Raw genomic sequence first — 13,291 nt, forward strand, 5'->3', positions numbered from 1 at the left:
CCTTCGGGGAAAAATTATTTTGTGGACACAGCATAAGCAGTAAATGAAGGAGACAATGTCAGTCAATTGGCTCTCTGCTATGTTTTAATAAAACAATGCATTCAAATCCATTAAGACATTTTTAGGGCTGTGATGTTGGCCAAGGATATGTGTCTGTCATGCTGTTTTTTGCAGCAGCAGCAGTTCAGCCAATTTAACATGTTGAATCGGTGTCTGGCCATCAGTAAGAAAGAAAATGCTGATTGGCTGTTCTGTTGATCAAACAAGTCAGCGCACACTGTAAAACATTTTCAGCTGGTTAAACTTAGAAATGAAAGTTCACCTGCTGCCTTAAAAATCTGAGTTAACTCAACTAAACATAAGTTAACTCAACTTAAAGATAAGCTTTGTTTCAACTCACAAATAGTCAAGACAATGCATAACTTTAATTTTTAACTTAAAATAATGCATTGTCTTGACTATTTTTGAGTTGAAACAAAGCTTATCTTCAAGTTGAGTTAACTCACATTTTTAAGGCAGCAGGTGATCTTACATTTCTAAGTTTAACCAGCTAAAATGATGAAAGTGAGCAAATAATCAAGACAGAAGGCTGTTCTAATTTTATGTCTTCTTACCTGAGCATGCTCTATGCAAATATTTTCAGCATGAGTTGCCTGGAATAAAGAAAGTGTTCAGCACAATTGATCATTCAAAATGGAAAGCAGCTGCTGATTTGTTTATGATTTGATATGATCTCCACTTTTCCTTTTTGAATTTCCCTTTCAAGAGTAGGTCACTTTCAGCTAAAACACTACATCATACAATATTTAACTCTGAGGGAGTTGTTTTTTTTAAATGCTCAGAACAGCAGTTACGAGCAGTGAAGGTCTTATAAAGCTGTCTTGGCTTATGATAGCAAGAAGTACAAGTACACCTTCACAGTGAGGGATTTCAGGTTCAGGTGCGGGTTTGGTTTTAAAGGGTTAGTTCATCCAAAAATGAAATTTCTGTCACTTACCCTCATGTCATTCCACATCCTATAAGACCTTTGTTTATCTTCAGAACACAAATTAAGATATTTTGAAGAAATCCTAGAGTTTTCTGATCCCCAAGAGAAAGCAACATAATTACCACTTCCAAGGAAAAGTAGTAAAGACATTGTTAAAATAGTCTATGTGCAGTGGTTCAACCTTAATTTTATGAAGTGACAAGAATACTTTTTGTCTGCAAAAACAAAACAAAAATAATAAATAACAGTTTCTTCTCTTTCCTGTCAATCTACACAAAAATCTTTCCTGCTGCAGTCATTTACAAGGTGTAGCCTGTGCAGAGTACCAATTCTCAATGCTTCTTTTCTGGACTGACCTGAAGTATGAGGTTTTGCTAACGCATTGCACCTGCCTCAGCTTAAAATTTGCAAACAACTTTTTATAGGTGGTTGTGAGAGTGAATTTTGTCTTGCACATCTGTAACCAAATTAATGTTCCCATGTAATGTGTCAGCCACACTGGCCACACCCTGAATTCTTGCTATAACCAGGCTGGGGTGAGTTTCCCGAAAGCATCGTTAGCCAACTATGGTTGTAAGTCCCATTGAACTCTATTGGTAACGACGGAATTTGCGACCATAGTTCGCTTTGGGAAACGCACCCCTGAGCTGATATGAGCAGATGACTCTCATTGTTTTGATGGTGCCTGAGAGAGTCAATGTTTAATCTATGACTTACTTTTCTTATGTTTTGACAACACAATGATTCTGATTGACTCATCAAAGTAGCACTTGACTACTACCAGTATCTGCCATTATGGTCTCTCTTTGTGTTTACAGGCTAAACTCAAACAGCAGGTGGAATGGATGAATGTGTGTGATTGTCATGTGACCTTGAGGCCTGTCCAACAGCAGGAGTTTTTGTGTATTCATTAGTTATTTGGGTAACACTTTACAATAAGGTTCATTAGCTAACATTTGTAACTACACTATAGTTAGCATGAACTAATAATGAACTGCACTTATACAGCATTTATTTATCTTAATGTTAATTTCAACATTATTAAAATCTTGTTAACATTAGTTAATGCACTTTGAAATAACATGAACAAACAAAGAACAACTGTATTTTCATTAACTAACGTTAACAAAGATTAGTAACAAATGTATCGCTTATGGTTTGTTCGTGTTAGTTAATAGCCTACATTAACTAATGTTTAACTAATGAACCTTATTTTAAAGTGTTACCGTTATTTGTTCTTTTGAGCTTTTTCCCATTTTAATGTTTAGTTCATTTATAATATAATATTTATAATATAATGGTATATTTATATTTTTATTTGTTTTTACATGGTTTTAATTGTTATTTTTATATGTATATGTTATATTTTTTTTATTTTTAAAAAGTTTTAATTTTAGAATTTTGATTTGATTGATTGATGTTGAAGTCCACATCCAGCGCCCGATGGGAAACTTCCCTCTAAAAACTTTTTAAGAACGTTAGGGCAAATGTCCTAACAATGTTATCACTAAACATTTTCAGACACGTGACTTTGTGATAGGACGGCAAAACTGGACTGACCAGTGGACAGATCTCGTTGCACAGCATCTGAAATGACGCTTCTCTTTTATTTGCTCGCGGTGATCTTGATTTTCATCGACAATGGTAAGAAGTTATCTTTCTACAGGGGTTGTCGTTCTTTGTGTCCGTGTAAGCGTTGTATGGTGTAGGATTATTATTGGGTTAGTGACAACTGCGCAACACGACCACAAGACTAACAACTAAACCCAAACGAAAGCAGATGAAACGCAGTTTCAGTGGCGTAAAATGTGTGTTTATAGGCTATATTTCATAATATATAATTGCATAAACTGAATGTAATAATAACTATTCTGCTTTTAAAATGCATATGTGGGTGAAAAGCATGGCTATCATCTTAATGCGCTGGAATATAAAAATGTATGAAGTATTTTTGTGGGTAATATTCATCTGTAATATATGGAAAGGAGTACAAATTTGAATTAGGTGTTGCGTGTTCATAAAAACATGAGACTGTCTGATGAGAGAATGAGTTGTCGTTTGTTTGCATATGTTTTGAATCCGGAGGGGTACTGCACAAAAGCAAGATGAGGGATTAAGCTGGGATTTTCAAGTTATCCTTGTTGAATTTAGTTCTGACTCAGTTGCATGAAAGCAGGCTAAATTAAGTTAGCCTGGTTCTAAATCTAAATCTCTAAGATTAAACCTAGTGATTTATCAGTTGGTTCCTCCATCAATCCTAATAGAAATTAATTTGTTTTACAATCACTCCATGGTCTTCTGTAAATATGTTGCATCATTTTAATTATCCTGCATTAAAGATAGTGTCATTCATAAAATTATACTTTTTTTTTTTTTTTTTTTTTTTTTTTTACTGTTATTATGAAGACTGCTGTTCATATTGTTTGATGAATACATATATTATTGCAGTTTGTTTTGATTTAGCCTATCTTTTAATAAAGGATGTATGTCACTCTTTCATGTGTACATGCATTTTATGTGGCATTGGTAGCACAAACTGTGTGGTTATCTTCCCAAATTCTAGTTACACTTTACTGGATCAGTGTACTGAACATTCATGAAAAAAGTATAGCCTATGAGACCACAGTGTTTTTGGAATCTTGCTGTCATCACCTATCAGTTTGGAGCTTTGGAAAGAAAAAAAAAAAATTATTATTGTGTTACAGTCATGGTTCAGTGTGAATTTGAGCCTTTTTTAAATGCTAAAATCAGTACAGACAATAAAATATATCAGCAGACACTATTCACCTAATTTGTAGATTTTTTTCACCAATCAAGTCACTTACCAGCCTGCAAAATGTTCTTGAAATGTTTGTTCTTTAAGAAGTAGCTCTGTGTAACCCTAAAACACAAAATGCAACGTGTTATTTAAAACACAGGTAAAACACCTGTTAAAAATAAAAATGGATAATTCCTTATTGTGCCCTATGTTTTACAGAGTTTTCTTAGAGTATAGCACACGACTAACCAAAAACTAGAATTGCTCAAAATCTGTCGTTTTACTAGTTAATAAGAAAACATAAAAAGTAATTGTTCAAAAATGTGTAACTGTTCAATAATTGAATGTACTTAAAAATACAAATATCTGATCATAAAGATGTTTATATTACTTTTACAAATTAAATATATTATTTATGAATAAATCTAATTCATATTTTTGTATGTGTATACTACGCAAATACGCAGTTTTGCGTCATGGCAACGCAATGACGTCACAACGCAAGGACATCACAGCGTCTTTTAGCAACAAATCGACCCGCCTTTAGCAACTTCCTCTGAAAATTAGTTATTTCACCTCTTCATATGTTTCCATTAGAAGCTGTTTCTCACGGGGTTTATCCATTTTTGCCTCATTGATTCTGTGATCGATCCTGTGGTCTGTTTAAGAATGCTGTGAATGTGCACTTATCCCAACTATCTAAACCTGGCTTGACATAGCTGCACGTACTCATCCTGGCTCAGCAAACGTGCAATGGACTAAGCTAGGATGCGTGGATTAAACTAGGTCAACCTGTGCTTTTTCTGTTGTTTTGGCTTTCTTAATTCTTCTTTTGTGCAATACCCCTCGGGCATACACCAATCAGGCATAATATTATGAGCTCCGAGAGATGAAGTGAATAACACTGATTATCTCTTCATCACAGCACCTGTTAGTGGGTGGATATATTAGGAAGGAAGTGAACATTTTGTCCTTAAAGTTGATTTGTTAGAAGCAGGGAAAATGGGCAAGCGTAAGGATTTGAGCAAATTTGACAAGAGCCATATTGTGATGGCTAGATGACTGGATCAGAGCATCTCTGAAACTGCAGCTTCAACAGTGGGCACCTGAGCATCAGAACTGGACCACGGAGCAATGGAAGAAGGTGGCCTGGTCTGATAAATAATGTTTTCTTTTACATCACATGGATGGCCGTGTGCGTCGCTGACCTGGGGAACAGATGTCATTGGTGTCAGATACCACAGCACACCTTCATTATTTCTTTATTCAAAGTCTTTGTGATATGTAGGGAGGGGGGAAATCACAGCACTATTGTATATTTTTGATTGACTTCTGTTTCTTTTTCAGGTGCGTCTGGTGTGGATATATATGATGTTTCAGTGAAAGAAAGAGATTCAGTCATTTTACACACTGGTGTTGAAACAAACCAACAAGAAGTTATTAAATGGTATTTTGATGAAACTCGCATAGCTGAAATGAGTGGAGATCTCAGTGAGATCTGTACAGATGTTCAGTGTAATAAAGGCACTGAGAGATTCAGACACAGACTGAAGCTGGATCACCAGACTGGATCTCTGACCATCACAAACATCTCAAACACAGACTCTGGAGTTTATGAACTGAGGAGCATCAGGAGCAGCGACAGCACTGACAAGACCTTCAATGTTATTGTCACTGGTGAGTCATTAATGAATGTTTAAATCCAGTTTATGTTTAAAGTATGTGTTTCTTGACTTTTTTGTGACATGTAGATTTAGTGTCTTTACTTGTACATTAATTCACATAGGCTACAGTATACAGATAATCTTTACAAACATTCAGGCTACGTCCACATGAAGCCAGATCTTACCCTATCCAATCTTTTTTTCCCTCGTGTCAAGAAATATCTGCGTACATGCAAAACCACTGAAACAACTCAAAATGATGTAGTATACATGTCAGACCAGTATGTGGTGCTGTAATTCTGCCACAGAGATACACTTAAAACAGTGAATAAGACTTGGAGCATGCGCATAAACCTTGCGCGCTGAATACTAACTACAGTAACGCTTAGAAATAACGCTTTATTTTGGCTCAGTAGCTTCTGCAGCATGAACACAAGCATCTAGAGTCTGCTGCTGCTGCTGTTGTTGCTGTTTTGTGCTGTTAGCACCGTCTGACTAGGGTCAACGCATGGGGTGATGACATCATCGTTTCAGAAAATATATGGATAGGCTGTCCACACGAAAACACAAAGGCGGCATTTTCAGATTTATCCACTTTGGGAAAAAACCTTCACCTTTTCAAAACCCCGGTTCTATGTGGACGAAACGCCAGTCCGATACAAAATTTATGCATATACACAGAAATGTGTCTCCTTGTGGACGGGGCCTCAGTTTGTAGAATAATCTCATGTTAAACCAAGGGTCTTTGACTGGAGGGTCCACCAAATGATGTTTTATTAACAAAATTCGGGAGGGGCAATGTTTAAATAATCTGACTAATCATCATGTCATATCAGCCAGCTGTCAGAAATCAGTAATCAACCCAATCAGTATGAGTGAAGCACTCTCTTATACTTATTTAATGTGATTTTTAGGTATATCTTTATAGTTATCATCCTTGGTGTGAATGGGTCTTATTTTAAAGGTGCCCTAGAGGTGCCTTTTCAAAAGATGTAATATAAGTCCTAGGTGTCCCCTGAACGTGTCTGTGAAGTTTCAGCTCAAAATACCCCATAGATTTTTTTAAATTAATTTTTTTAACTGCCTATTTTGAGCCATTATTACATATGCACCGATTAAGCGTGCGGCCCCTTTAAATCTCTCGTTCCCCCGCCCCCGCGAGCTCTCAACTGCCTTAAACAGCAAACACAAAGTTCAAACAGCTAATATAACCCTCAAAATAGATCTTTACAAAGTGTTCATCATGCATACATTGATTCCTGTGAGTAAAGTATTTATTTTGATGTTTACATTGATTCTGAATGAATTTGAGGCTGTGCTCCGTGGCTAACGGCTCATGCTACACTGTTGGAGAGATTTATGAAGAATGAAGTTGTGTTTATGAATTATACAGACTGCAAGTGTTTAAAAATGAAAATAGCGACGGCTCTTGTCTCCGTGAATACAGTAAGAAACTATGGTAACTTTAACCACATTTAACAGTACATTAGCAACATGCTAATGAAACATTTATAAAGACAATTTACAAATATCACTAAAAATATCATGTTATCATGGATCATGTCAGTTATTATTGCTCCATCTGCCATTTTTCGCTATTGTTCTTGCTTGCTTACCTAGTCTGATGATTCAGCTGTGCACAGATCCAGACGTTAATACTGCCTGCCCTTGTGTAATGCCTTGAACATGGGCTGGCATATGCAAATATTGGGGGCGTACATATTAATGATCCCAACTGTTACGTCGGTGTTATGTTGAGATTCGCCTGTTCTTTGGAGGTCTTTTAAACAAATGAGATTTATATAAGAAGGAGGACACAATGGAGTTTGAGACTCACTGTATGTCATTTCCATGTACTGAACTCGTTATTTAACTATGCCGACGTAATTTCAATTTTTGAATCTAGGGCACCTTTAAGTTAATTTTATTCATCAGAAGATGCAGTTGAGTTCAAATGGAGCACTAATCATGAGATCTCTGATCAGCTTCTATTGTGTCTAAATGAGGATTGAATGTAAAATAAGTATGTAAAATGTTTATAAGCAAAAATAATTCATAAATGTTTCTTTTCAGATCAAAAGTCAAGAAAAGGTTTTCATCTTCAGTTTTTGTGTAGTTTATTATTTCCATCATACAGATCCTCCAGCAGCTGTTGGTTTGTGTTTCAGGTGATGAAAAGAAAATCATATCCGTGAAGGAGGGAGAATCTGTCACTTTGGATCCTGATGATGCAAAAACAACAAGCGATGTGATTACATGTTTTTTTAATGGCACATGCATAGCTAAAATTACTGGAGGTCTAAATAAAATCTGTACAGATGTTCAGTCTAATCAAAGTAATGAGAGATTCAGAGACCGACTGAAGGTAAATCAAAATGGATCTCTGACCATCATGAACAGCAGAATCACAGACTCTGGACTTTATGAACTACAAATCAAGAGCAACAGGAACGGCTTCAGCATCAGCAGAATGAAGATCTTCAGTGTTTCTGTCATTGGTGAGTGTCATTTTGTCATTCAATGGATTTTTGTTTGAGGAATTTTAAGTCCACCCAAGTGTTTGGTTATGGACTGTTTAAAAAAGCAAGCTTTGACTGATTTTATTAACAAAAATGCATAATATCAGTTTTTCTGTGCACACTGTGATCTGATCGTGCTGATGCAAGTTTAGCTGCTATTCCTAAAAACCCACTATCAGTTCAACTGATGATCAAAGTATAAATGTGTAATTATCAGTTGAAGATATTGTGAAGTACTGGATGTATGATCATTCTCTCCAGTAATAATAACTGTCTGTCTTCAGCTGTTCCAGGTTCAGATCTGTCTTCAGGTGTTGTAGCAGGAATAGTTGTTGCTGTTGTTCTGCTGGTTGTAGCTGTAACTGCTGGTGTGATTTGCTGTCGCCGCAAGAGTCATACAGCAGTACCACAGAATGTAAGTATTACATACCACTGATTTAACTTGATATATGAGATTTACTGTGCAAAAAAAAAACCTTCAAAAGAACATTTTTGTATTACTATGTACTTAACATTCCTGGTGAATAACATAAATTTAAACTGTGAATAGTCTTTTTTTTTTTTTCTTTTTAACACTACAGAGACAGATATTCACCAATGCAGTGTCAAAATAATCAAAATACAAATAACTCCTATGCTATTTTTTTTTCAGAAAGCAAGTTATTATTTTAGATGAGATACTGAAATCACAATACTTGACGTTTATATTACTGTAGCACAAAAAATGACAGTCTGATGCAGTTTAAGACACTCTGTTAAATATTTAGGGAAAGAAAACCTCTGTACAAACTATAGAAAAAGACAATTCCAACTGAAACTGTAACTGAAATGTCAATATTCCTCATTATACCTTTACCTTTTGTCAAACTACAGGAGAAAAAGGAAAATAACTCGCTTGATCTGAAAGGCAAGAGGACACGTCCTTGAATCAGATTCAGGCCAACAAAACGGTGTAACATTTATCATTTTGATAACATAACTGAAAGGGAAACTGAGGAGTGGAGAGAAGAGGATCAGCTTCAAAGATTTCAGTGATCAGCACCAATACCACTCAAATTACACCTGTTACAAACCAATTTACATATGAAATCAGACACTGATTTAAATAAATTAAATAAATAAAAATATTTGGGGCCAGATTTACTAACAGCTTATACCAGTTCAAACCCTCATTTGACGTAAAAAAAAAAAAAAAACATAAAATATACTTCCAGAATTAATTACAGCGTTCTCACGCTCATTTTCCCTGTTGGTCCTTAGCATTATATGAGCAAAAAAAAAGAATCAAAACACATTACCAGCAATAGATCAGCGAGTGCTTGATGTTTTCAGTGTGTAGATGTTTATTAAAGCTGCTGATCCAGACAGTGTCATTTGCACTATAATCTGGTTTGATGTATCAGTTATTTTGACCCGTCTGATTACATCCTTTGATAACTGATAGAACCGACTGTTTTTCCACAATTACCTCCATAAGATGGGCATTATGACTCCTCAACAGAGGGACAGTCTGCTCTACTGATGCTGTTAGTGGTTTTACTGGTATTTTTGCTGTTACTGGAAAAGTTTGTTATCAATATGTTGCTAATGTTTATAGTTTAAACACTAACACTTAGTCATCGACCTTCATCTGAAAACACTTTCCACCAGCTACACTGGAACCAAAACCAGTTTTTTGAATGAATTGATAGAAGAATTTTATAGCAAAGTTAATTAAATTATAGTAAGTCTTCATTCATTTCTTAAATATATCTCTATCTTCATATATGAAATGTGCAAACATGAGTCACAATGAAATCCAAATGTTGTTTTCCTCTCTGAAGGAATCATCTGTGTCATTTATTTAAGTGCTTATTAGTTAATGTTATCGGTTTCCATGTGAGGAGTTGAAGACCTGTCGTGTCACTTGTCTTCCATCTCGTGTCTCTTTCAGTTCTATTATGTTCAGTTGTAATTGTAAAGTGGAATGATTGTATTTTGTTGATGTGTTTGTCAAATATTATCAGTTTGATGAAGATTGCCTTCACTTAAATACTCTGCTCAGCCATTCTAGCCTTCAGCTTGTTCCTTGTTTCAATCTTTGGATCTGTATTTCATCTGGTGCTCATTGTAAACATGTTAATAGCCTTAATAGAGGTGTGTCATGGAAGTTTATTTATGTCAGGTTAAATTTAGAAAAGTTATTTAAGTGTCAAAACTAATATATGCTAAAAGCCTTTATTAAAGATTTTTACCAATCTTTTACCTTTATTAAAGATTTTTTACTAAAAAAAAAAAAAAAAAAAAAGTGCCTTGAAGTAAAACCCATATAAACACCATCTGACTTTCAGAAAAACAAGGAAATAAACTTGAAAAATCTTTGTTTATATGATAAATGTTATTAAAAACACGCGATTAACTCGTTACGGCTGGAATCTTGGTCCCTCTTAAATATTTTTGTGTGTGTTGTCAGAAATAGGCTAAGTAAGCTAATATTGAGTTATACTTTCATTAGCAACTATATTATATGGTTGTATGTCCTTTGTTGTATTGTTATGTGATGATTGTTAGGCAACTGTGTTTGTTTTTTGCCGTCTGTGCGGTCTCCATCATCTCTATTGTTTATGCTGCTCTGACAGGTGTTGATTACATTCACCTGCATGCCATTGTTATCAACTAACACTCCATCCATTTCCTCCTGCAGGAACCCCAGCAATAAAAGCAAAGAAAGGCACACAACAAGCAGAGACCTGGGTTTTTTCTGTAATTACTGGACATGGATGCTTGCCTTTTACTAACACTAATGTTTCTATAAGCTAACGTGAGTCACGATTTGATTTGAGCAGTTGTGTCTATGTTCTGAAATGTGATGCATTAAATTTTCACCTTTTTTATTCTTAGAAATGAAAATTCAATGACCATACAACTTCAGCTTTCCCAGAACACACAATGACGACACTAAACGGTGGTACAAACTAGAACCTGTCCTGAAGGACCCCCAGCACTGCACATTTTGGATTTCTCTCTCATCTATCACACCTGATTCAACTCATCAGCTCAATAGACTGCAAGACCTGAAGTAGGAGTGTCAGATAAGGGCGACATACAAAATGTGCAGTGCTTGGGTCCTTCAGGACAGGTTTGGGAACCACTGAACTACAGCATCATTCAAAGGTCTAGTCTGTAATTTGTACAGTATGCATACTGTAGGCTACTACTACACTATAGTAGTGTTGGCATGCTGTTTTATGCACCTGTCTTCAACCTAAAAATGTATCCTGCAAAAAGCAGCAGTTTGTGTTATCAGAAATCATCAAAAAAGCAATTAGAATAATTCTGATAACCACACTCTTTGAAAAAGATCCCACTTTAGATTATGAACTTGTTTGGCATCTGCTGCTTGCTTATGTGGGAATATGACTCCCACTAGTGGTCAAATGATTATACGGTTTTATTTACTTGGAGATGTTGGAGGTTAAAGGGTTAGTTCACCCAAAAATGAAAATAATGTCATTTATTACTCACCCTTATGTCGTTCTACATCCGTAAGACCTTCATTCATCTTCGGAACACAAATTAAGATATTTTGATTAAATCCGATGGCTCAGTGAAGCCTGCAGAAAGCTACTAAAAACATATTTAAAACAGTCCATGTGAGTACAGAGGTTCTATGTTAATATTATAAAGCAACGAGAATACTTTTTGTGCGCCAAAAAAAAAAAAAAATTCAAAACAATGCTTCGGAGCTTTACGAATCAGTAATTCGGATTTCCCATTAAACGGCTAAACTGCTGAAATAATGTGACTTTGGCGCTCCGAGTCACTGATTCGATTCGTAAAGCTCCGAAGCAGTGTTTTGAAATCGGCCCATCAGCGCTACTACAGCCTTTTGCTGTTTTTGACCCGACGATTCGTTTTCAAATTAAGCACAGACAGAATGATATTTTCTTACAATATCTTCCTTGTTATATTCCACGGAATAAGTCATACGTCATAAACAATTACAGAAATTTTATTCATTTTAAGGTTTCAAAGTGTAGTCTCGTTTAACATTATGTAAACCCCTGAAACGAGTTTGCAGCACGAACAGAAATGTTATTTCTTATTAAGTAGAAATTGCTTTCAATAAATTCAACCAAAAACATGTATTGATATGACAATTGAATACAACAGATTTAAATCATTAAAGCCACGATTTTAATATTAAGACATGGGAATTCATATGCATTCTCACGTTACGTTAGATGATTTACGTTTTTTTTTTTTTTTTTTGCTGTTAATATGTAAGTATTTGTACATTTTAGTGCTATACGTCAGTGTTGTACGTTTTTGTGTGTATGAAAACGTAAGTAAATGTATGTGTGGTAGAACCACACTTAATACACACGTATTCTCATGAGATCACGTTGCCCTAAATCATAAATTAAAAATCATACATTGCATTTATTCTTAAAATGACCCAGACAATGCCAGTAAAACCAGATTTGAACTTTATTGGGGAAAAGGTGTTAAAGAACTGCATAGGGAGCAATGGACACTTCCTCTCTCAAGATCCATAAAGGTACTAAAAAAGGTAAAAAAATGATTCGACACACTGATTAATGTGCTCTGATGCTTCCTGAAGCAGTGTTTTGAAAGCGTCCATCACTAAATAAGTTATTTTTTCATTTTTTTGGGTGCTCTAAAAATATTTTCGTCGCTTTATGATATTAATATTTAACCACTGTACTCACATGAACTGATTTAGTACCTTTATGGATCTTGAGAGAGGAAGTGTCATTGCTCCCTATGGAGGCCTCACGGAGCCATCGGATTTCAACTTAATCTTTCATTTTTGGGTGAACTAACCCTTTAAGCAAGGTGATTTGAGGCAGTTAGTGTTTTTAAAGTAAGGGAATGTACAGCATTGTTTCTAACTAAAATATGGAAATAATGGATCCAAAATTACTTTTTCAAAATATGATCTTACAATATGATATTTTTTCATCATTTCAATGATAAAATGTAAAATTGAAATGTAGAAGTACAGTAAAGTAATATTTTAATAATAATCATGGGGGTGATTTTTGCCCTTGCTCAACTTTTTTATTATTATTATTATTTATTTTTTTATTTTTTTATTTTTTTTAGAGGATATATAAATTACGGATAATTTAACAAAAATCATATCAGAAGTTCCTCCGAATTTTCCATATGCAAAAAAAACCTAACAAAAAAAACAACAATAAAAAACAAAACAACAAAACAAACAACCAAGTTATAATTTCTTCTGCAATTAACTATACATATTTGTACATACATATACACACGTGTACACCAATAATCGCTCCTATACATGCGCATATCATCTAAGTATACACTGTACATATAATATATGCACATA

General features: G+C 34.9%; 1 protein-coding gene across 1 annotated transcript; it reads left to right on the top strand.

Moving 5' to 3' along the window:
* The first annotated feature begins 2,572 nt into the window (after nucleotides 1-2,572).
* LOC137027962 (uncharacterized) lies at nucleotides 2,573-10,650 on the top strand. The gene is made up of 5 exons (XM_067396609.1): nucleotides 2,573-2,632; nucleotides 5,094-5,423; nucleotides 7,579-7,908; nucleotides 8,214-8,344; nucleotides 8,803-10,650. The coding sequence occupies exons 1-5, from the start codon at nucleotides 2,581-2,583 to the stop codon at nucleotides 8,854-8,856; spliced, it is 897 nt and encodes a 298-aa protein (XP_067252710.1). The 5' UTR covers nucleotides 2,573-2,580; the 3' UTR covers nucleotides 8,857-10,650.
* The last annotated feature ends 2,641 nt before the right edge of the window (nucleotides 10,651-13,291 follow it).

The sequence above is a fragment of the Chanodichthys erythropterus genome, chromosome 10 (assembly GCF_024489055.1).
Source record: "Chanodichthys erythropterus isolate Z2021 chromosome 10, ASM2448905v1, whole genome shotgun sequence".
Classification (NCBI taxonomy): domain Eukaryota; kingdom Metazoa; phylum Chordata; class Actinopteri; order Cypriniformes; family Xenocyprididae; genus Chanodichthys; species Chanodichthys erythropterus.